Source organism: Scyliorhinus torazame, chromosome 1, assembly GCF_047496885.1.
Source record: "Scyliorhinus torazame isolate Kashiwa2021f chromosome 1, sScyTor2.1, whole genome shotgun sequence".
NCBI lineage: Eukaryota > Metazoa > Chordata > Chondrichthyes > Carcharhiniformes > Scyliorhinidae > Scyliorhinus > Scyliorhinus torazame.
The window spans coordinates 132589296-132614813 of NC_092707.1; the positions used below are offsets into that span (position 1 = coordinate 132589296).

Consider the following 25518-nt stretch of genomic DNA (forward strand, 5'->3'; position numbering starts at 1 on the left):
CGCCTGGACCTTGGCCAGGAGATTGGCATCTACATTGATCAGGGAGATCGGCCTGTATGACTCGCAGGATTCCGGGTCCTTGTCCCACTTCAATATCAGCGAGATGGTGGCCTGCAACATCGTCGGCGGCAAGGTCCCTCTGTCCTTCGCCTCATTAAAAACCCTAGTCAGGACCGGTCCCACTATTTCCGAGAACTTCTTGTAAAACTCTACTGGGTATCCATCTGGCCCCGGGGCTTTCCCCGACTGCATGGCCTTTAGGCCTCCCAATACCTCTTCTGCTCTAAGTGGGGCCCCCAGCGCGTCCACTAGTTCCCCGCCTACATTTGGGAAGGTTAGTCCGTCCAGGAACCGTTTCATCTCCTCCGAGGGTTCTGAAGTGTCGAGCTTTCTATAAAAGTCCCGAAACACCTTATTCAGTACTGATGGGTCCTCCACTCTGCTCCCCTCCCCGTCCACCACCCTACTTATTTCCCTGGCCGCCTCCCTCTTCCTGAGTTACTGCGCTAGCAGTCTGCTGGCCTTCTCCCCATGCTCGTACACCACACCCTTGCCTTCCGAAGCTGTTCCACGGCTCTACTCGTGGATAGCACTCCCAGTTCCGCCTGCAGTCTCCGTCTCTCCCCGAGTAGGTCCTCCCCCGGGGACCCCGCATGCTCGTCTATCCGGTGAATCTCCTTAACCAATCTATCTGTTTCTGCTCTGTCCGTCCTATCCCTGTGAGCCCGAATTGAGATCAGCTCCCCCCTCACTACCGCCTTCAGCGCCTCCCACAGGGTCGCTGCTGAAACCTCCCCCGTATCATTCACCTGCAAGTAATTTTGCATACACTTCCGCAGCCTCTCACATATCCCCTCCTCCGACAGCAATCCTACGTCAGCAATCCTACGTCTAACCTCCACTGTGGGCGTTGGTAATTCGCCCCACCGACCTGCAGGTCCACCCAATGTGCGGCATGGTCCGAGATAGCGATTGCCGAGTATTCCGTATTCTCTACCTCCCCCTCACAGTCCCTGCTCAAGATAAAGAAATCAATCCTAGAGTATACTTTATGAACATGGGAGTAGAACGAGTAGCCCCTTCCCGGCGGCTGTCCGGCTATCCATGGGCCCACTGCCCCCATTTGCTCCATGAACCCTTTCAGCTCCCTTGCCATTGCTGGGGGCCTACCTGTTCTGGGACATGACCGGTCCTGCACCGGGTCGAGGACCGTATTAAAGTCCCCCCCGCATCATCAACCTGCATGAGTCTAGGTCTGGGATCTTCCCCAGCACTCTTTTAATAAAGTCAGCGTCGTCCCAGTTCGGAGCATATATGTTCACCAGCACCACTCTCCTCCCCTCCACCTTGCCCCTTACCATAAGGAATCTACCCCCACCGTCTGCGATTACGCCCTCCGCCTCAAATTGAACCCGCTTATTGATCATAATTGCTACCCCCCTGGACTTAGAATCCAAGCCCGAGTGGAAGACCTGGCTGATCCAGCCCTTCCTTAGCCTAGTCTGGTCCGACACTTTGAAATGTGTCTCCTGCAACATAATTACGTCCGCCTTTAGAGCCCACAAGTGTGCGAACACACGTGCCCTTTTAACTGGCCCATTTAGTCCTGACATTCCGGGTGATCGGCCTGGTTGGGGGGCACCGCCCCCACGCCTGTCAGCCATAACCTTTCTTGGGCCCGCCCCCGGCCCATGCGCACTTGGCTCGCCTCTTGGCCGCCTCCACCCCCTCGCCATTACCTACTTCAGACCCCTCCCATGTCAGCAGAATAACTTCCGCCCCCCCCCCCCCCCCCCCCCAAGCAACATCTCCCGATAGCCCCACCCTTCCATCTATTGGCTGTATTCTCTCTCCCTCCCCCCCACCACCACCACCCAACTCCCTTGACTAGCCAATCTGCTAGCCTGGTGACTCATCCCTCCGGCGCCCACTTGTCTCACTCCCATTGTTTCCCCGACCTCATCTCCCCACTCATCCACACACCATCCCCCACTCCGGCCCACTGGAGCAGTCTCACTAAAATGGGAAAGATCAAACAAGCTGGAAACATCAAACAGCGCCGTGAGGCTGCTCCAGGTACAATACAGTTCCAGCTGTGTACACAGATTAAGTGTTCACCCACGCCCCTTTCTGAGCATTAATACAATAACAACACAGTAACCCCATACCCATACAGCACCCACCCAATACCAAACATAAAAATCATAGACATAAAAAACAAAAACCCTCAACCAACATCTTTACTCCCCATTGCTGACCGGCCACCCTCATGTTACAGCGGCCCCGGAGAACATGATAAAAGGCACCCACCACAGCAGAAAAACGAGAAAAGCAACAAAAAAGGAAAAGAACATACGAGAGGGGGATCCCCCCGCACTCCCCCGTAGGCAAATGCTGCCCAAAAATACAACACATGGCACCTTTAAAGCAGTAAACAGTCGACCGAGAGTCCAGGCACAGTAGGCATCCCCCAAACGGTAACTCTCGGACCCTAGCTTGCGTCGGTGGGTCCTTTTTTCAGGACCAGCCCCTAATCGCTCGCCAAGTCCATCGCTTCTTCGGGCTCGGAGAAGTAGTGGTGTTGGCCCTGATGCGTGACCCAAAAACGAGCCGGGAAGAGCAGACCAAACTTCGTGCTTTTTAAATAGCACCCCCTTAACTTGTTTAAAGGCTGCTCGACGCTTGGCCACCTCCTGGCTTAGATCCTGATAAATGCGAAGAACATAGTTATTCCACGTGCTGCTCTTAGCAGTCTTTGCCCACTGCAACACCCGCTCCTTCTCCACAAACCTGTGGAAGCTGATCACCTTCGGACGGGGGACCCCCCGGACACATCTGCCTCGCCTGTACTCAGTGTGCCCCCTCCAGCTCCGGCGGTCGCGGAAAGGCTTCAGCTCCCATCAGCTGCATCAACAGGTCAGCCACAAATGCTTTGGCATCGGCTCCCTCAGCCCCCTCCGGGAGCCTGATGATCCTCAGATTTTGTCTGCGGGCTCTATTTTCCAGCTCCTCCACTCTGTCCAGCAGTCTTCTCCGTCTCTCCTTCAGCCCCTCGACTCCTAGCGCAGCAATCGTCTGCGCGTCCGCCTGCTCCTGCACCGCCTCTCCCAGCTCCTTAACTTTTTCGTCCTGGGCATCCAATCCCTGGTTCAACTGATCCACTGCCTTCTGAAGTGGGTCCAAGTTATCCCACTTCAACGACTCAAAACTGCTTTTTATCACCTGCAGCATGTTTTCCAGCGCTTGCTGGATCGCCGGGTCCGAGGACCGCCATCTTTGCTCCAGAGTTAGCTTTCCCTGCACCTTGCCTTTGTCCCTTCCTCTCCCTTTTTCGCTGCCTTCTGCTCTCCCGCGGTTCCATGCAGCTCTGCCCGTTCCTCAGCACCTCTGTGGCCGTCTTTCCAGCGCTCCAGTCCCGCAAAACCGAGGAACCAGGTCCTCAAATCCCGCCGGAGAGCCACCGAATGCGCGACTCACTCACTCATCGCCGCCACCGGAGTCCCCATGCCTGCCATCTTCAATGACTTATGTAAATATATACCAAGGCCCCATTGTTCCTGCAGCACCTTTAAGAGTTTCTTCCTTTATTGTATACAGTCTTTCCATGACAAAATAAAAACCTCACAGTTCTCGAAATTAAACTTCACCTGCCACTTGTCTGCCAATTCACCAAACGTCAATGTCCTTTTAAAGTGCAAGATTATCCTCATCACAGTTGACATTTTCAATTTTCGCATCATTTGCAAATTTTGAAATCATGCCCAGAATACCACAATCTAGACCATTAATATAAATCAGGAAGAACAAGGGTCCCAACAGTGACCCCTGGGGAGCTCCATTACAAACCTTCCTCCAATCTGAAAAACAGCCATTTGTCACGACTGTTTCCTGTCACTCAGCCAATGTATTTTCCAAGTGCCTACTTTCCCTTTTATTCCATGAGCTAAGTTTTTGCTCAAGTCTATTGTGTGGCATTGTATCAAATGCCTTTTGAAAATCTATACACACATCAACAGTGTTGCCCTTATCAACCTTATCTGTTTCCTCCTCAAAAAACTCCAGCAAGTTAGTTAAACATGATTTTCCCATGAAGGGCTATACAGGGAAAGACGAAGACTACAGACGGAGTTTGACCTGCTGACCACGGGAAAGGCGGAGACGCAGTGGAGGAAGGCACAGGGAATACAATATGAAAATGGGGAAAAGGCGAGCCGGCTGCTGGCCCAACAACTTCGAAAGAGGGGGGCGGCGAGAGAGATCGGAGGAGTTAGGGACGAAACGGGAAAGATGGAGCAGAGAGCAGGGAAAGTGAACGAGGTGTTCCAAGACATTTTATGAGAGGTTGTATAAGTCCCAACCTCCGGAGGGGAAAGAGGGAATGATACACTTTTTGGACCAGCTGGAGTTCCCGAGGGTGGAGGAGCAGGAGGTGGCAGGTCATGGGGCGCAGATTGAGGTGGAGGAGATGATCAAAGGAATTGGGAATATGCAGGCAGGGAAGGCCCCGGGACCAGACGGGTTCCCGGTGGAATTTTACAGGAAGTATATGGACCTGCTGGCCCCGCTTCTGGCGAGAACCTTGAATGAGGCGAAGGAAAGGGGGACACTACCCCCGACAATGTCGGAGGCGACGATATCGTTAATTCTGAAACGAGACAAAGACCCGCTGCAGTGCGGGTCATACAGGCCCATCTCCGTCCTAAACGTAGACGCCAAACCGCTGGCCAAAGTGATGGCGACAAGGATAGAGGAGTGCGTCCCAGGGGTGGTACATGACGACCAGACAGGGTTTGTTAAAGGGAGACAATTGAACGCCAATATACAAAGGTTGCTGGGGGTGATGATGATGCCCCCACCGGAGGGGGAGGCAGAGATAGTGGTGGCGATGAATGCAGAGAAGGCATTCGATAGAGTGGAGTGGGACTATTTGTGGGAGGTGCTGAAGAGATTTGGGTTCGGGGAGGGGTTCATTAGATGGGTTAGACTCCTGTACGGGGCCCCGGTGGCAAGCGTTGTTACAAATAGGCAAAGATCGGGGTACTTCCGATTACATAGGGGTACAAGACATGGGTGCCCCCTGTCCCCGTTACAGTTCGCGTTGGCAATTGAGCCATTGGCCATAGCGCTGAGGGACTCTAAGAAGTGGAGGGGGGTGCTTAGAGGAGGAGAGGAACATCGAGTGTCACTACATGCAGACGATTTACTGCTGTATGTGGCGGACCCAGTAGAGGGGATGCCAGAGGTAATGCAGATGCTCAGGGAGTTTGGAGAGTTCTCGGGATATAAATTAAATATGGGAAAGAGCGAACTTTTTGTGATGCACCCCGGGGAACAGGGCAGGGGGATAGATGCTTTGCCGCTGAGGAGAGTGACAGGGAATTTTCGATACCTGGGGATTCAGGTGGCCAGGAACTGGGGAACCCTACACAAACTTAACCTGACGCGACTGGTAGAGCAGATGGAGGAGGGCTTTAAGAGGTGGGATATGGTGCCCCTGTCATTGGCGGGCAGAGTACAGGCGGTCAAGATGGTGGTCCTCCCGAGATTTCTTTTCGTGTTTCAGTGCCTCCCCATCCGGATTACTAAGGCCTTCTTTAAAAAAATAGATAGGAGCATTACGAGCTTTGTATGGGCGGGAAAGACCCCGAGGGTAAAGAGGGGGTTCCTGCAGCGCAGTAGGGACAGAGGGGGATTGGCACTGCCGAGTCTGAGTGACTACTATTGGGCCGCCAATGTGTCGATGGTCCGTAAGTGGATGAGGGGAGAGGAAGGTGCGGCGTGGAAAAGGCTGGAGATGGCGTCCTGTAAGGGAACAAGCCTGAAAGCGCTGGCGACGGCGCCGCTACCGTTCTCCCCGAAAAGGTACACCACAAACCCAGTGGTGGTGGCGACCTTGAAGATCTGGGGGCAGTGGAGACGACACAGGGGAGTGACGGGTGGCTCGGTGTGGTCCCCGATAAGGAATAACCACAGGTTCGTCCCGGGGAGGATAGATGGGGGATTTCAATGTTGGCAGCGAGCAGGAATTAGGAAGCTGAAGGACCTGTTTGTGGACGGGACGTTTGCGAGTTTGGGAGCATTGGAAGAAAAATATAAGTTGCCACCAGGGAATGCTTTCCGATACATGCAAGTGAGGGCATTTACGAGGCAACAGGTGAGGGAATTTTCGCAACTCCCGACGCAAGGGATCCAGGATAGAGTGATTTTGGGGGCATGGGTTGGAGAAGGTAAAATGTCGGAAATATACAGGGAGATGAGAGACGAGGAGGAGACGATGGTAGAGGAGCTGAAGGGAAAATGGGAAGAGGAGCTGGGGGAAGAGATTGAGGAGGGGCTGTGGGCAGATGCCCTAAGCAGGGTAAATTCCTCGTCCTCATGCGCCAGGCTTAGCCTGATTCAATTTAAGGTTCTACACAGGGCGCATATGACGGGAGCAAGACTGAGCAGGTTTTTTGGGGTGGAGGATAGGTGTGCGAGGTGCTCGGGAAGCTCGGCGAACCACACCCACATGTTCTGGTCGTGTCCGGCACTGCACGAGTTCTGGGAGGGTGTGGCAAGAGTGGTCTCAAAGGTGGTGGGGGTCCGGGTCAAACCTAGCTGGGGGTTAGCTATATTTGGTGTTGCAGAAGAACCGGGAGTGCAGGAGGCGAAAGAGGCCGACGTTCTGGCCTTTGCGTCCCTAGTAGCCCGGCGTAGGATTCTACTTATGTGGAAAGAAGCGAAGCCCCCGGGCTTGGAGGCCTGGATAAACGACATGGCAGGGTTCATAAGACTGGAGCGAATAAAATATGCGTTAAGAGGATCGGCTCAGGGGTTCACCAGGCGGTGGCAACCGTTCCTCGACTATCTCGCGGAACGATAATGGAAAAACAGAAAGGACAGCAGCAGCAACCCAGGGGGGAGGGGGGGGGGATTATCCTGTGTTTTTGTTTTTTGCCAGTTGTTGATATTTGCTTTTTGTTTATCTCTTTTTTCATTTGTTGTTAGTTTAATATATTATTTAAATAACGTTTAATGCATATTCCTTTATTAAGTTGTAAAAACGGAAAATCGGTTTGAAAAATGTCAATAAAATATATATTTTTAAAAAACATGATTTTCCCAGGGCAACAAGGTGGTGCAGTGGTTAGCACTGCTGCCTCACGATGCCGAGGTCCCAGGTTCAATCCCGGCTCTGGGTCACTGTCTGTATGAAGTTTGCACATTCTCCCAGTGTTTGCGTGGGTTTTGCTCCCACAACCCAAAGATATGTAGGCCAGGTGTATTGGCCACGCTAAATTGACCCTTAATTAAATGGGTACTATAAATTTATTGAAAAAACAGGACTTTCCCTCAATTAATGCACGCTGGCTTTCCTTAATTACCCTGCACTTGTCAAAATGACTATTGATTTTGTCCCAAATTATAGTTTCCAGAGGTTTCCCTGTCACTGAAGCCAATCTGACTGGGCCGTGGTTGCCAGCTTTATCCTTGCACCCCTTTTTGAACAAGGATGCAACAGATTGCCATCTCCAGTCCTCTGGCACCACCCCGTGTCTATTGAAGACTGCAAGGTTATCACCAGTGCCTCTGCAATTTCCACTCTCACTTCCCTTGGATGCATCACATCCAGTCCTGGTACCTTATCAATTTTATAAAGACAGCTTTCCTAACACCACCTTCTTCTCAATTATAAATTCTTCGAGTGAATCAGTTACCTCCTCTCTCACCGAAGCCTGAGTAGCATCTCGTTCCTATGTAAAGACAGATGCAAAGTACGAGTTTTATACCTCCGCTATTTTTCCTTCCTCCACAAGTGCTGTTTTAAAAAAAATTCCCAATAGGTCCTACTCTTTCTTTTACCACTTATTTATTATTTATGCTTATTAAAGACCCTGGGATTCCCTTTAATATCAGTTGCCAGTGTCATTTCATGCCCTCGCCTTGCCTTTTGGATTAGTTTTCTTCACTTCCCCCTCTGGCCTTTCTATGTACAGCCTGATTCTCATTGCATTTTCTACCTAACATCTGTTGCATGCATACTTTTTCTTTTTAATCTTCACCTTCACCTCTGGGTGCTCTGGTTTTATTTGTGCTACTTTTCCCCTTCGGAATACACCTTGACATTGCCTACAATACTTTTTCTTTGAAGGTGAAACAAGTTATTCTTTTTTAAAAATGGCAGATGGTACTCCGAATTTCCCCTCACATACGTATAGTGCGCAGCGTATCTTGCTCCTTTGATGTGCCCTATTCCTTTACAACCAGGTGTTGGGCATCCTCCTTGTCCTGGACTTACTGCCAAGTCAGCGGGGCCTAATTGCGGGAAGGGTAAAGAAAACATAATTACTTTGGTTTTATCACAGGCCCTTTTGACTACATATATAAACAGAAAATACAGGAAATGCATCATAGGTTTGTCAGCATCGGATAGATTAATAATTGAGAACGAAGGCTGTTTGGGCAGAATTTCCCCAGTGCCAGGGTGGAGACATGTGGCTCGGAATACTGGGAGAGCTCCCACCTCCAGGAAGTAGGGTGGATCAGTTGTTCATTGCAAGGTGGCAGGAAGCCAATCTGCATATTTAAGGCACAAATTAGGAGGCATTCAGAGGCCAGCAGCATCTTCACCACCTGCGGAGGCTGGCACTTGTGGAGACGGCCTCCCTCAAGCATTGGAGCCGGATAAAAACAGAACAAATGGCCGTTCATTTCATTAGTGTATGGGATCTTGCTGTGCGCAATTAGCGGTTATGTTTGCCTGACAAAATCACAGACTACATATCATTATGAAATAATTCATTGGCAATGAAGTGTTTCGGGGATGTCCTGAGGCCTTGAAATGTGCTATAAAATGGATGCTTTTCTTCCCAGTGGCTGTGAAGAATGTTGGCATCAAATAAGGAAAATCGGATTGCCTCTCCACTCTGGAAAGTACAGTTCACACTCCACTTTTAACCAAATCAGGGCAACACAATTATCAGACCTGGTTTCTCTCTGCAGTGAAAGGAGGGCATATTCTAACAAATGACTTAAATGTAAAGTAAAAGGAGAACACACAGCCAGGATTCCAACTTACTAAGAGGTATCTGTAGCGAATGTCCAGTTTTAGCACACCAGCCAGCAGGATGGATATCTGGGCTATCTGCATCAATCCAGTGATCATAGTCATGACTCCAGCCATCTATATGGATCTGAAATACCATATTGATATTATGCATTATTTATTCTAAATAAAGTAACATATATAATGCTCATGTCATGCAAGTGCTCAGTAACAACCATCGCCAACTTCCTCTTGACTGTTAATGGCAGCACCATCTCTAAATTCCCCACCACCGCCCCCAGGAGGCAGCCTCCGAGCACAGCTAACTAGGCCAGATCAACAGCACCTCCACAAGGGTAGGACCAGGGTTGGGTCACGAATGGATCACCTCCTGACCCCTCTCCTTCAACTCAATATTTGAATTGGGGGTGCTGGAATGTTCACCATTCATGTGGATGGAGTCACAGCAACATTTCACAAGCTCACCACCATCCACGAGTAAGCAGTCTGCTTCATTGGCATTCAATTAAACATTAAACGCCATAATCTGTGCACTGTACCTGTAGTGTGCACCCAAAGTTCAGTGCACCAACACACCAACCTTATTCCAACAGCAACCCCAGCCAATGACCTCCACCATTAAGAACAAGAGCAGCAAGGTGACTGGATCACTTGTACCTCCAAGTTGCTTCCTAAGCCACGTACAGTCCCGATTTGGACATTCACCTTCATTCTTTGTTGCTCACTCACAATTCATGGAATTCCCTAACCAACAACATTGTGGGAACTGCATCAACAATAGATTTACAGCAGTTACCATTAGAACAATTTCCAAACCCTCCTCAGGGATGGTCAATAAAGATAGCATTAAAATAAAATAGCAGTACATTCACCAGATATACATCGTTAAATCAATCAGTTAAATACATTTCCCCCAATGCGGGGGGAGGAGAGAAAGAGAGAGAGAGACCTGGGGGGTCCAGGTATGGACCACCATTGTCGCAGTCTGCAAGGCAGCCATCTTGTCGTGCACCCAACTGACCGCCCTCCGTGGCCTGTGATTGCACACATTAACCCCCCTCCCCCGAACCTGCCGCCACCAGGGTAGCCCACGGCACACCCAAGGGCAACGTCCACAGTAATCCCTGTAACAGGTCGCCGAACAAGTGCCATGGAGCGTACCACTGGCAGCAGGGATGGGCATCAGGGTCAGAGGCCCGCAAGGTGCCGGGCAACCTGGCCAGGGGTGCGGAGGGTAGAGTGCTAGGAGGAACAGCCAGGTGTGGGAAGAGAACATGTGGGAGAGGGTCTGCTGTGCAGACCGGGACCACTGTGTCGCCCGGCGGACCTGGCCAAGCATGGGTGTACACACCATGCTAACATGTCTGACTTTCTGGGAGAGCGGTTTGCAAGCTTGGAGGAGTTGAATGAGAAGCTTGGACTGGTGCGGAAGGAGAGTTTTCATTTCATTTGTTCTCTCTCATGATTGCTTTGTGTGCACAGGTCGTCGGGCATCAGCAGCCCTTTAGAACCTAACCCCAGTGACCTATTTTTCATGTGCGACCATTGACGATCACTTCAAAGGGTATTCAACCACAGGAAACATGACAAACAATTCTGTTCTCACCCAAATCCATGTGTTGAACACCTTCTCCTGGGAATATAGCACAGTGGGCTAACAGCTGGTTTGTAATGCAGAACAAGGCCAGCAGCGCAAGTTCAATTCCCGTACCAGCCTCCCTGAAAGGCGCCGGAATGTGGCGACTCGGGGCTTTTCACGGTAACTTCATTGAAGCCTACTTGTGACAATGCAATTATTATTATTATTCCAGTATTGAACAGCGTGCAGAATTAACAGGATTACCAGTTTAGCTTATTGGCATCATGTAGCAATAGACTTTCCAATATAAATGAGAGATGGATGGCTTTGAAGCATCGCAAGAGAAAAGTATAGTTTATCTATTGATATGTGAAGTGTTCATCGTTACTGTCATGAGTTTCTTTCCACGTCGGCTATGAGCTCTCTTTCTGTATGCAGTGAGGCCAATCACTATCCTTCATATCATATCAATAACGTCTGCTTTGTCTCAGGATTGCTCAAAAGGTGTTCTTGCAAACCACGAGGCTTACTGAATAATGACTGGTAAAATAATGCCCAAATACTTTCATTTCCTCAAGCCTTGCCACTCTGGGGCCAATGACAACAAGCGTATCATCAGCTCACCCGAGATCAAATAACTCAGTGCATACCAGGGATCAAACCTGAGCCCTTCCTGATCTAAGAGACTAAGTACCAAACCATGCAGTGACGCTACTGAATAAACTTAACAGTAGATCTTTAAAAGTAATTCCATTACCAAATTATTGCATTGTGAATACCTCAGAATACTGCAGGTGCCAGAAAACTTTGCACAACACAGGGATGTCACAATATCCATTTCAAAAATTATTAGATTATTAGACAGGCTTATTATTTTAAAACCTTAAGTGACAAAAAGGTGAAATAATTTCATTTGAGTTCCTCAACTGTTGAACCGGTGAAATGTAATTTCAAACTAAAATTAGCTTGATCATTCAAGAGTGCTAACAGAATAATTGTTTGAAGACCGCAACAAGCAAGGTAGCACAGTGGTTAGCACTGTTGCTTCACAGCGCCAGGGTCCTGGGTTTGATTCCCGCTTGGGTCACCGTCTGTGCGGAGTCTGTTCTCCCAGTGTCTGCGTGGGCTTCCTTCGGGTGCTCCGGTTTCTTTCCACAAGTCCCGAAAGACGTGCTTTTAAGGTGAATTGGACACGCTGAATTCTGCCTCAGTGTACCCGAACAGACACCGGAGTGTGGCAACCAGAGGATTTTCACAGTAACTTCACTGCAGTGTGAATGGAAGCCTACTTGTGATACTAATAAAGTTTATTATTTACTGGATTGATGACATTTATGGCACCAAATTGTTCCCACCATTGCAGTAGTTTGACTTCACACAAAACGGGGCAGCCCTGCCTGCGAACCAGTTTTCTATCCATCTTAATACACTACCACCAATTCCAAGTGCTTTAATTTTACACGTTAATCTCTTATGTGGGACAACAAAGCCCTCTCTTGGCTTTTATTTTGCAAATCGCATTTTACACTTCGCACAAAGTCAAAATGATCACGTACCCTTCACTTTTGCACTCTTGAAAATGCTGAGGATCGAAACTTTTTATTTTTTTAAACAAACAATTTTATTGAGGTATTTTAGGCATATAGAAAAAGTGACATTGTACAGTACAACAAAAAAGTTAAGACACAAATTAAACATGGTGCAAACCACGGCTCTGTTCACGCACGGACCTGCCTCAATATCCCCCTATTCTATTCTACCCTTGCGCCAATCAACTTCTGAAGCGGCTCCAAGTTGTCACGCTTCAGAGCCAAAAAGCCCTCCTGCAGCAGCTGCTCCATTGTGGGCTGGGCTGTCGGCTCCTTGCTCTGAACACCAGCCATGCTGGTCTCTCTCACAGCCTCCACTGTGTCCTTACTCAACCACTTCTTCTGCTGTTTACAGTCCCTCCAGCTTCTTAGGTTCGTACAATTCTGTATGGGTCCTGAGCCCGAGTACTATTGCTTTCCAGTTCCGCGCTCAAAAGCGCAAAAAAGTCAGGGGAAAAGGTCCAAAGGTCCGACCAAAACGGGAGCCACCAAATGTGCGACCTATTCTCATAGCCGCCACCGGAAGTCCCTGAGGATCTAAACTTTAATCAGAAAACTTCTTATTAATCCTGCAAACAAGCAGTTATTTGGGACTGAATTAAACGAACAGCGTCTGGACAATTTACAGCATGGATTATTTCAATAGAAAACCCACTGTATTTAACAATTGCTGTAGCTACTAGGATTATGCAGGCTGTTGCAGGTGGTGATTAAATTAAGACAACATGTAGTTTCACAAATAAATTCCACTGAAAGTAGAATTGCAGCATTAAAAAAAGACATTAATGGAACTATGATAGAGTTCTTCTGACAATATAATTGTCCTAGAAATAGTGGATGCATTGGTGATCATCTTTCAAGATTCTATGGACTCTGGGAACGGTTTCCACAGATTGGAGGGTAGCTAAAGTAACACCATATTTAAAAAGGAAGGTAAAGAGAAAACACAGAATTATAGACCATTTAGCCTGATGTAGGGAGTAGAGAAAATTCTAGAGTCCGTTATCAAAGATTTGATAGCAAAGCACTTGGAAAACAGTGGTAGAATCAGGCAGGGTCAGCATAGATTTACAAAAGGGAAATTGTGGTGACAAATCTACTGAAATTCTTTTGAGGATGTAAACAGTAGAGTCAATGAAGGGGAGCCAGGTGATGTGGTTTATTTTGACTTTCAGAAAGCTTTCAACAAAGTCCCACATAAGAGATTAACGTGTAAAACTAAAGCACAAGGAATTGGTGGTAGAGCATTAAGATGCACTAAGATCCCATCCATTGATTCGGTCTATAATTCCCGCTGCCTCGGAAAGGCAACCAGCATAATTAAGGACCCCACGCACTCCAGACATACGCTCTTCCACCCTCTTCCTTCAGGAAAAAGATACAAAAGTTTGAGGTCACATACCAACCAACTCGAGAACAGCGTCTTCCCTGCTGCCATCAGACTTTTGAATGGACCTACCTCATATAGGGGCTGGTTTAGCACAGGGCTAAAGAGCTAGCTTTCAAAGCAGACCAAGGCAGGCCAGCAGCACGGTTCAATTCCTGTACCAGCCTCCCCGAGCAGGTGCCGGAATGTGGCGACTAGGGGCTTTTCACAGGAACTTCATTTGAAGCCTATTTGTGACAATAAGCGATTTTCATTTCATTTCACATTAAGCTGATCTTTTTTCTACATCCTAGTTATGACTAACATTACATTCTGTAGTCTCTCCTTCCTTCCCTATGCACAGTATGCGTTGTCTGTATAGCATGCAAGAAACAACACTTTTCACTGTATACTAATACGTGTGACAATAATAAATCAAATCAAATCATGGATAGAAAACTGGTTCACAGACAGGAAACAAGTAGGAATAAACGCTTTGACAAACGGTCATCTGGACTCGAAACGTTAGCTCTTTTCTCTCCCTACGATGCTGCCAGACCTGCTGAGATTTTCCAGCATTTTCTCTTTGGTAGTGGGAATAAATGGTTCTTTTTCCAAATGGCAGGCAATGACTAATAGGGTACTGAAGATTGGTGCTGGGACCCCTGCTATTCACAACATATATTTAGAGTGCCCAATTATATTTTTTTAATTAAGGGGCAAGTTAGCGTGACCAATGCACCTACCCTGCACACCTTGGGCTGTGGGGCTGTGGGGGCAAAACTCATGCAAACACAGGGAGAATGTGCAAACTCTACACGGACAGTGAGCCAGAGCCGGGTTCGAACCTGGCACCACAGCACTGTGAGGGAGCAGTACTAACCACTGCGCCACCTGGTGCCCCAGAATATATATTAATGATTTTGATGAGGGAACTAAATGTAATGTCTCCAAATTTGCAATGACACAACTAATAATAATCTTTATTAGTGTCACAACACTAATGAAGTTTGGGTACATTGCGGGAGAATTCAGAATGTCCAATTCACCTAACAAGCACGTCTTTTGGGACTTGTGGGAGGCACCCGGAGGAAACCCACAAAGACACAGGGAGAACGTGTAGACTCCACACAGTGACCCAAGCGGGAGCTGGGTGGGAGGATGAACTTTTGAGGAGGATGAACTTTTGAGGAGGAAGCAGAGATCTTGTGTGATTTAGACATACTGAGTGGGCAAATGCATGGCAGATGCAGTATATTGTGGAAAAATGTACTTATTTTTGGTAGTAAAAACAGGAAGGCAGATTATCTGAATGTGGCTATTAATTAAGAGGGAATACACAACGAGACCTGGGTGTCCTTGTACACCAGTTGCTGAAGGTGAGCAGCAGGTGGTAAAGAAGGCAAATGGTATGTTGGTCTTCATAGCAAGAGGATTAGAGTACAGAAGCAGGGATGGCTTGCTGCAATTATACAGGGCATTGCTGAGGCCACACCTGGAACATTGCATGGAACATCTGAGGAAGGATGTTCTTGTGCTAGAGGGAGTGCAGAGATAGTTTACCAGACTGATTCCTGGGATGGCAGGACTGATGTACAACAAGGGATTAAATTGGTTAGGATTACATTCACCGGAGTTCAGAAGAATGAGAGGAGGGGGGTTCTCATAGAAACTTATATAATTCTAACAAGACTAGACAGTATATACAGGAAGGATGATCCCAATGGCAGGGGTGTCCAGAACCAGGGGTCAAAGTCTAAGGATACGGGATAAATCTTTTAGGGTTGAAATGAGAAGACGTTTCTCAACCCAGAGAGTGGTAAGCTTGTGGAATTTGCTACCACAGAATGCAGTTGAGGCCAAAACATTGTATGTTTTCAGAAGGAGTTAGATATAGTTTTTGGAGCTAAAGGGATCAAAGGATATAGGTTGGGGGAGAAACCGGAACAGGTTGCAGAGTTGGATGATCAGTCAGGATCATAATGAATGGTGGAGCAGGCTCAAAGAGCCAAATAGCCTCCTCCTGCTCCTATTTCCTGTGTTTCAATAAGGGTGATGTAATTTTTCAGTCATGAACAGGCAGAATGAGTTTCAAAATTCTTTGAAATAGCAACGAATACATATTTAGCTTTCTCAATACTTACAATTTTGCATATTAGTATTACTGGGAATGGATGAGAGCTATGCAGAAAAATTCTTGCTGCACTTCCGGTGGTGACCATGAAGTGAGTGGTCGCACATTTCGTGGCTTCTGCTCGAAGTGGAATTTTTTGGTCCTTCCCCACCTGACTGAGGGGGTGTTTGCTCATGTGAGGTGCCTGAGTGCTGAGATACTGCAATACTCCACCGGTGGAGCTGGTTTATGCCTTACCAGGCGAGGAGGGTAACAAGTAAGAGGTCACAGCTTGACCAAGTGTATAGTCGAGGTGTTGCACAGGAAAATATGACGGAGAGTGCTATTGCGTTGTTGCCCATCCAGTGGTCTACTTAACAGCTTGTGAACTTTTTGAACTCCAAGTTCCAGCAGCAGAGGAAGGAGGCCTTCAGAGGACCTGGTAACGGTGGTGGAGCTGCTTATGGCGGCTAGCGAGTGGAACAAAGGCTGGAGCCACAGGATCTGGCACTCAAGGTGGAGTCGATGGGAGAGCATGAGACCGGTTGGCCTCGTTGGAGGTGGAGATGGTGCTTGTGGCGGACAGCCAGAAGAGGTTGAAGGAGAAGGTGGAGAACCTTGAGAACCGTTCCAGGAGGCAGAATTTCTGGATCGTGGGGTTGCCCGAGGGGGTTGAAGGAACACAGGCCACAAAGTATGTGGCAAATATGCTGGAGAAGTTGGGGGATGGTTTTGACCATGGACTGGGAAGGGTGTGAGGATACTGAACTTTGGAGGAAATGCTTATGTGGCGAATGTGAGTTCACATGACAGGCGGATTGGTGTATTCAATGAATATGCATGTGGAGTGGGTGAGTGTACTTTCATTTCAGTTTGTGGGTAAAAGTCTGTTGCGGGGAAGGTGAGTATCTGGAGGCCTCGGGCGGGTCCACTATGCTAGACAAATTAGCGGGAGTGAAGTGGGTCGACTGGAGGGAAGGGGGGTTGGGTTTGCTTTGTTTTTGGTTATGGGGGGGTGCAGGGATGCTGACATGAGTGCTGGTGATGTGGCGCAATTGGTTAAGAGGGGGCGGGCATCTTGGGGCGGGTCCGAGGGACAGCGAGATGTAGACCGAGAGGAGCTGGCGATAGGAGTATAGCTGACCAGCAATGGAGAACATAGAACATGGGAGTGTTGATGGGGTTTATGGAGCATATGGGGAGGGAGTATGGAGAAAAAGCAAGAAGAACGCCTGCACATCAGTTGAAGAAGCAGGCAAAGGAGGGGAAGACACTGTAGGGGGGACGGGGGGTGGGGACGGGACGCACGCACACACACACACACATGAATGTGGGCGCAAAGTTGTTGGCATCGCGGATAGAAGATTGTGTGCCGGGGTGATAGGAGATGACCAGACAGGGTTTGTGAATGGACGGCAGCTGTCGGCGAACATACAAAGGCTGCTTAATGTCATTATGATGCCCTCGGAGGGTCGAGAAGTGGAAGTGGCAATTAGCACGGAGAAGGCGGTCGATCGTGTTGAATGGGCGTATTTGTTGGAGGTGTTGGGTTGATTTAGGTGCAGTTTGTGGATTGGGTTTGGCTGTTGTACAAGGCGCCCAAGGTTAGTGTTCGGACAAACAAGCTTAGTTCAGAGTACTTTGGGCTACACCGGGACACAAAGCAAGCGTGCCTGCTCCCCCCGCTGCTTCTTGCCCTGGCAATAGAACCATTGGCAATGGCGCTTAGGGTGCCGAGAAGGTGGATGGGGACTGAGCGGGGAGGGGTCAAGCATAGGGTATCTCTGTATGCAGATGACATCCTTTTGTACCTTCAGACCCTGTTGGGAGTTTTCATAGCATCATGGGGATCCTGGATGAGTTGGGCTGCTTTTTTGAGGTATAATTTGAATATGGGGAATTAATGCGAGGGGATAGGAGGGGCTGCTGGGGAAAATTGCTGTTTCGGGTGTTGGGTATGAGCTTTCGCTATCTTGGGGTACAGGTGGCGCGAACTTGGACCCAGCTGCATCAACTGAACTTTGCGGCTGGTGGAGAGAATGATGGCAGATTTTAGGAGGTGGGATGTGCTGCCATTGTCTTTGGCGGAACGCTTGCTGACGGTGAAAGCGACAGTGCTGCCAATGTTTCTGTATGTATTTCAGAACCTCCCCGTTTTTGTTCCAAAGTCCTTCTTTAGAAAGGTGAATGGGCTGATTTTAAGGTTTGTGCGGGTGGGGAAGGGTGAGGAAGGTGTTGCTGGAAAGGGATTGGGGGGGGGGGGGGGGGGGGGGGTGGGCTGGCTTGGCCAAGCCAGTTGGATTATTACTGGGCAGCAAACACACAATGGTTAGGAAATGGGTGGTGGAGAAGGGGTCAGTTTGGGGGTGGTTCGAGGTGGCCTCATGTAAGGGGACCAGCTTGAGGATATTGTTGTTTGTGGCCCTTCTGTTCTCACTGGTTCAGTACTCCACGAGCCTGGTGGTGGGATCAGCATTGAGAGTTTGAACCAGTGTAGGCAGCACTTTGGAGTGGAAGATATGTTGCTGTGGGCGCTGATTTGCGACAATCATTGGTTTGTGCCGGAGGGGTTGGATGCAAGGTTTAGAGTGTGGCGGCAGGTGAGGATAGAGTACTTCAGGGAATTGTTCGTAGGAGAAAAGTTTGCAGGCCTGGAGGAATTTGAGGAGACATACCAGTTATCAAATGAGAATAGGTTCAGGTATCTGCAGGTTAGCAACTTTATTAGGAAGGAGGCGTTGGCCTTTCTGCTGCTGCCACCTCCGATGCTGCAGAATAAGTTATTGTTCAAGGATGACATTGGAAAATGTAGAGTGATGGATATGTATGGGAAACTGGTGAAATAGGAGGGGGCGCCCGTGGAGGAGGTTCGGAACAAGTGGGAGGAGGAGTTGGGGGCCAGAGTGTGGAGGGAAGTTTGCGGATGGTGAATATTCCTTGTCGTGCGCAAGGTCAAGCCTCATCCAATTTAAGGTGGTGCATAGAGCCCACATGACAGTATCCAGGATGAGTCAGATGAGTTAGTTACCTGTTGCCGTGGTTAACTTCTGTCTTTTTGTGATTTTGTAAGTATGAAAAATGCCTTCAATAACATGTTTTTCAATAAAAAGAGAAAAATTCTTGCTGTCGCCCTTTGTGAATGGTACAGTTACTTATTATGTTTCACATTTCTATCAAACACAAGAATCCTGCAAACACAAGAATTCGGCACATTGGAAACACTGCAGGTTTTCAAATTACAAAACATAGCATATAAAAAAAAGCCACAAAGGAATTTGAATTTCATGCTGATTGGATTTGATCAGGTCAAACCTGTGCCCTTTCAGCAAGTATAAATATTCTGGAAGCTTACTGATGTAGCATGCAGGGTCTAACAGAAGCAAGCAATCACATGTTAATTGTCTGCTTTTCTTCAATTTAATATGAAACTATTTTGAAAATTTTAATGAGCTGTTTTACAGCAGCATTTTCAAGGGATCTGCAAAGTAGTATAGTGAGGAAAGGTTGCACAGGTTTTGTGGCTGACTCTTTTATTACATTTTTCTCAGACAGTTACCTCAATAAATGTAAACACGGTATCAGGATGTGGCAACACAGTAGCACAGTGGTTAGCACTATTTTTTCACAGCGCCAGGGTCCCAGGTTCGATTGGCGTCTGGGTCACTGACTGTGCTCCGGTTTCCTCCCACAAGTACCGAAAGACGTGCTATTAGGTAATTTGGACATTCTGAATTCTCCCTCAATGTACCCGAACAGGCACCGGAGTGTGGCGACTAGGGAATTTTCACAGTAACTTCATTGCAGTGTTAATGTAAGCCGACTTGTGACAATATTACTATGGTTGCCCATAGTACGAGGTAGCATCACGAGAGGCAGGGAACAAATTAGATATAACAGGTCCAAGCCAGGTGAACAAAAATCAGTTCAGGCTTGGCGTACTGATTGTCAGAAGATTCATTTGGAGCTTGAGCAGCCTCATAATGCAGCTTTCAAAGTTGGTCAGATCTAATTTTGCTTGTTACTCAATCTTACAGCACAATATAATCTGATGCTTAAAAAAGGGGAAGGAGTTTCCGGGTGCGGCGATGACCAGCTGAGTCGCACGTTTCGGCAGCTCCCTGTGAAACGGACTTTTGGGCTCTTGATAGGAGCCCCAACGGCAATTTTGACGGCTAAAAACACTGTGCGGTAAACCAGAAGGGAATCCCCCCTGGATACAGATGGAAAAAGGAGGAGAGAGGGGCCAGATTGCAGTGGATCCTTTAGAACAGCGGCAAGGAAGGCAAGCAAAAACCAAGATGGCGTCGGAAGGTGGCAGTTTAACATGGGGCCCTGAATAACAAGAGTTCTTGAAATGCTGTGTGGAAGAGATCAAAAAGGAAATGAAGAAAGAGCTGTTGGCCCCGATACTACAGGCGATCGAAGGGCTAAAGGAGGAACAAAAGACCCAGGAGCGGGAGCTTCGGGTCGTGAAGGCAAAGGCAGCCGAGAATGAGGACGATATACAGGGCCTGGTGGTGAAGACGGAGACGCAGGAGGCACATCAGAAACGATGTGTGGAAAGGTTGGAGGCACTGGAAAACAACGCAAGGAGGAACAACCTGAGGATTCTTGGTCTTCCTGAAGGTGTGGAGGGAGCGGACGTCGGGGCATATGTGAGCACGATGCTGCACTCGTTAATGGGAGCGGAGGCCCCGGCGGGTCCGTTGGAGGTGGAGGGAGCATACCGAGTGATGGCGCGAGGACCGAGAGCAGGAGAAATTCCCAGAGCCATAGTGGTGAGATTCCTCCGTTTTAAGGATAGAGAAATGGTCCTTAGATGGGCGAAGAAAACTCGGAGCAGTAAATGGGAGAACGCGGTGATCCGCGTTTATCAAGACTGGAGTGCGGAGGTGGCGAGAAGGAGGGCGAGCTTTAATCGGGCCAAGGCGGTGCTTCATAAAAAGAAGATAAAATTTGGAATGCTGCAACCGGCAAGACTGTGGGTTACATATCGAGGGAGGCACCACTACTTTGAGACGGCGGATGAAGCGTGGACTTTTATTGTGGAAGAAAAACTGGAATGAGCGGGTTATTAAAAAGAACGTTCGAACAAAGTGGTGGGGCAAATGTGGGGGGCAAAGAGGGGTTTTATGTACTAATCCTGCGATGTGGTAACTTTTCTCTCTCCCACAGGTGGTGATGGGGGGAGGAGGGGAGGTGGAGGAGATGGGGCGTTGGCCATTAGGGGCGGGGCCAAGGGAGAAGCGCGGGCTTGGTTCCCGCGCTATGATAATCATGGCGGGAATAGAGAAGCAGGAAGGAGGGGGCGTCGCACGGTGCGCACGGGGGGGAAGCCGAGGTCAGCCAGAGTTTGCTGACTTCTGGGAGCAACATGGGGGGAGTAATTATGCTAGCGGGGGGGGGGGGGGGGGGGGGGGGGAATTACTGGGTTGCTGCTGCTGGTGAGAGGGGGGAGCTGGTATGGGAGAGGATGGGCGGGGGGGCACCGCCTGGGGGAGATACAGCTGCGTGGGAACCAGGTGAGGAGCTGGAAAAAAGTGATGGCTAATCGACAAGGGGGGGGGGTAGGAAGCCCCCCAACTCGGCTGATCACGTGGAACGTGAGAGGGCTGAACGGGCCGATAAAGAGGGCACGGGTACTCGCACACCTTAAGAAACTTAAGGCAGATGTGGTTATGTTACAGGAAACGCACCTGAAACTGATAGACCAGGTTAGGCTACGCAAAGGATGGGTGGGGCAGGTGTTCCATTCGGGGCTAGATGCGAAAAACAGGGGGGTGGCTATATTAGTGGGGAAGCGGGTAATGTTCGAGGCAAAGACTATAGTGGCGGATAACGGGGGCAGATACGTGATGGTGAGTGGCAAACTACAGGGGGAGACGGTGGTTTTGGTAAACGTATATGCCCCGAACTGGGATGATGCCAATTTTATGAGGCGGATGCTAGGACGCATTCCGGACCGAGAGATGGGAAAGCTGATAATGGGGGGAGATTTTAATACGGTGTTGGAACCAGGGCTGGATAGGTCGAAGTCCAGGACTGGAAGGAGGCCGGCAGCAGCCAAGGTACTTAAAGATTTTATGGAGCAGATGGGAGGTGTAGACCCGTGGAGATTTAGCAGACCTAGGAGTAAGGAGTTCTCGTTTTTCTCCTATGTCCATAAAGTCTACTCGCGAATAGACTTTTTTGTGCTGGGTAGGGCATTGATCCCGAAGGTGAGGGGAACGGAGTATACGGCTATAGCCATTTCGGATCACGCTCCACACTGGGTGGACTTGGAGATAGGGGAAGAAACAGGAGGGCGCCCACCCTGGAGAATGGACATGGGACTAATGGCAGATGAGGGGGTGTGTCTAAGGGTGAGGGGGTGCATTGAAAAGTACTTGGAACTCAATGATAATGGGGAGGTCCAGGTGGGAGTGGTCTGGGAGGCGTTGAAGGCGGTGGTTAGAGGGGAGCTGATATCAATAAGGGCACATAAAGGGAAGCAGGAGAGTAAGGAACGGGAGCGGTTGCTGCAAGAACTTTTGAGGGTGGACAGACAATATGCGGAAGCACCGGAGGAGGGACTGTACAGGGAAAGGCAAAGACTACATGTAGAATTTGACTTGCTGACTACAGGCACTGCAGAGGCACAATGGAGGAAGGCACAGGGTGTACAGTACGAATATGGGGAGAAGGCGAGCAGGTTGCTGGCACACCAATTGAGGAAAAGGGGAGCAGCGAGGGAAATAGGGGGAGTGAGGGATGAGGAAGGAGAGATGGAGCGGGGAGCGGAGAGAGTGAATGGAGTGTTCAATACATTTTATAAAAAATTATATGAAGCTCAACCCCCGGATGGGAGGGAGAGAATGATGGGCTTCTTGGATCGGCTGGAATTTCCCAAGGTGGAAGAGCAGGAAAGGGTGGGACTGGGAGGACAGATCGAGGTAGAAGAAGTGGTGAAAGGAATTAGGAGCATGCAGGCGGGAAAGGCCCCGGGACCGGATGGATTCCCAGTCGAATTCTATAGAAAATATGTGGACTTGCTCGCCCCGGTACTGACGAGGACCTTTAATGAGGCAAAGGAAAGGGGACAACTGCCCCCGACTATGTCTGAAGCAACGATATCGCTTCTCTTAAAGAAGGAAAAGGACCCGCTACAATGCGGGTCCTATAGACCTATTTCCCTCCTAAATGTAGATGCCAAGGTCCTGGCCAAGGTAATGGCAATGAGAATAGAGGAATGTGTCCCGGGGGTGGTCCACGAGGACCAAACTGGGTTTGTGAAGGGGAGACAGCTGAACACGAATATACGGAGGTTGTTAGGGGTAATGATGATGGCCCCACCGGAGGGAGAAACGGAGATAGTAGTGGCGATGGATGCCGAGAAAGCATTTGATAGAGTGGAGTGGGATTATTTGTGGGAGGTGTTGAGGAGATTTGGTTTTGGAGAGGGGTATGTTAGATGGGTGCAGCTGTTGTATAGGGCCCCAGTGGCGAGCGTGGTCACGAATGGACGGGGATCTGCATATTTTCGGCTCCATAGAGGGACAAGGCAGGGATGCCCTCTGTCCCCATTATTGTTTACACTGGCGATTGAGCCCCTGGCGATAGCGTTGAGGGGTTCCAAGAAGTGGAGGGGAGTACTTAGGGGAGGAGAAGAGCACCGGGTATCTTTGTATGCGGATGATTTGCTACTATACGTGGCGGACCCGGCGGAGGGGATGCCAGAAATAATGCGGATACTTGGGGAGTTTGGGGATTTTTCAGGGTATAAATTGAACATGGGGAAAAGTGAGTTGTTTGTGGTGCATCCAGGGGAGCAGAGTTGAGAAATAGAGGACCTACCGTTGAGGAAGGTAACAAGGGACTTTCGTTACCTGGGGATCCAGATAGCTAAGAATTGGGGCACATTGCATAGGTTAAATTTAACGCGGTTGGTGGAACAGATGGAGGAGGATTTCAAGAGATGGGATATGGTATCCCTGTCAATGGCAGGGAGGGTGCAGGCGGTTAAGATGGTGGTCCTCCCGAGATTCCTCTTTGTGTTTCAGTGCCTCCCGGTGGTGATCACGAAGGCTTTTTTTAAAAGGATTGAAAAGAGCATCATGGGTTTTGTGGGCCGGGAAGACCCCGAGAGTGAGGAAGGGATTCTTACAGCGTAGCAGGGATGGGGGGGGGGGGGGGGGGGGGGGGGGGGGCTGGCACTACCGAGCCTAAGTGAGTATTATTGGGCCGCTAATATTTCAATGGTGAGTAAGTGGATGGGAGAGGAGGAGGGAGCGGCGTGGAAGAGATTAGAGAGGGCGTCCTGTAGGGGGACTAGCCTACAGGCTATGGTGACAGCCCCATTGCCGTTCTCACCGAGGAACTACACCACAGGCCCGGTGGTGGTGGCTACACTGAAGATTTGGGGACAGTGGAGACGGCATAGGGGAAAGACTGGAGCCTTGGGGGGGTCCCCGATAAGAAACAACCATAGGTTTGCCCCGGGGGGAATGGATGGGGGATATGGAATGTGGCAAAGAGCAGGAATAACGCAACTGAAAGATCTGTTTGTGGATGGGAAGTTTGCGAGTCTGGGAGCGCTGACCGAGAAATATGGGTTGCCCCAAGGGAATGCATTCAGGTATATGCAACTGAGGGCTTTTGCGATGCAACAGGTGAGGGAATTCCCGCAGCTCCCGACACAAGAGGTGCAGGACAGAGTGATCTCAAAGACATGGGTGGGGGATGGTAAGGTGTCAGATATATATAGGGAAATGAGGGACGAAGGGGAGACTATGGTAGATGAACTAAAAGGGAAATGGGAAGAAGAGCTGGGGGAGGAGATCGAGGAGGGGCTGTGGGCAGATGCCCTAAGCAGGGTAAACTCGTCGTCCTCGTGTGCCAGGCTAAGCCTGATTCAGTTTAAGGTATTACACAGGGCACATATGACTGGAGCACGGCTCAGTAAATTTTTTGGGGTGGAGGATAGGTGTGCGAGGTGCTCGAGAAGCCCAGCGAATCATACCCATATGTTTTGGTCATGCCCGGCACTACAGGGGTTTTGGATGGAGGTGACAAAGGTGCTTTCAAAAGTAGTAGGAGTCCGGGTCGAACCAAGCTGGGGGTTGGCTATATTTGGGGTTGCACAAGAGCCGGGAGTGCAGGAGGCGAGAGAGGCCGATGTTTTGGCCTTTGCGTCCCTAGTAGCCCGGCGCAGGATATTGCTAATGTGGAAAGAAGCCAAGCCCCCGGGGGTGGAGACCTGGATAAATGACATGGCAGGGTTTATAAAGCTAGAGCGGATTAAGTTCGTCCTAAGGGGGTCGGCTCAAGGGTTCACCAGGCGGTGGCAACCGTTCGTCGAATACCTCGCAGAAAGATAGACGGAATGGGAAAAAGAAGGCAGCAGCAGCAGCCCAGGATCGGGGGGGGGGGGGGGGGGGGGGGGGGGGGGCGGGGGGGGAGGAGGAACCAGAAGGGCTCTCAGGGTTGTTAATATATACTGTATAGTATGTATAGGTCGTTGCTACAGATAATTATATATTGGACTGTTAAATTATATTTTTGGAGAGTGTTACTTGTGACAAGGCAGTTGCCAATTAGGGCTATTTTTCATTTTTGTTATTTATTATTCATTCATTTTTTGTTTATAAAATAGGTCATTGTTATTTGTGTTGTTATAATATTGTGTAAAGGATGCACAATGTACTGTGTTGGTTGACCAAAAATTTTCAATAAAATATTTAATAAAAAAAAAGGGGAAGGAACTCGGGTAGCAGTACCACCACTGGCATGTTTATCCAGAAATGTGTTCCTCAAAAGTGGTCAGCAACCAAAGTGACGCTCTCCAAT

General features: G+C 49.2%; 1 protein-coding gene across 10 annotated transcripts in view; it reads right to left on the reverse strand.

Moving 5' to 3' along the window:
- LOC140412798 (lethal(3)malignant brain tumor-like protein 4) overlaps positions 1-25518 on the reverse strand; it is a 181739-nt gene that overhangs the window by 40864 nt on the left and 115357 nt on the right. For all 10 annotated transcript variants that reach the window (XR_011942050.1, XM_072500854.1, XM_072500856.1 and 7 more), the window contains 2 exons: positions 9059-9173; positions 8193-8295 (listed from right to left, as the gene is read on the reverse strand). Coding sequence is in view for 9 of the 10 variants with exons in the window: in XM_072500854.1 (XP_072356955.1) it covers positions 8193-8295; positions 9059-9173 (218 nt within the window). In the remaining variant the exon portion in view is untranslated. The remainder of the gene's footprint in view (positions 1-8192; positions 8296-9058; positions 9174-25518) is intronic.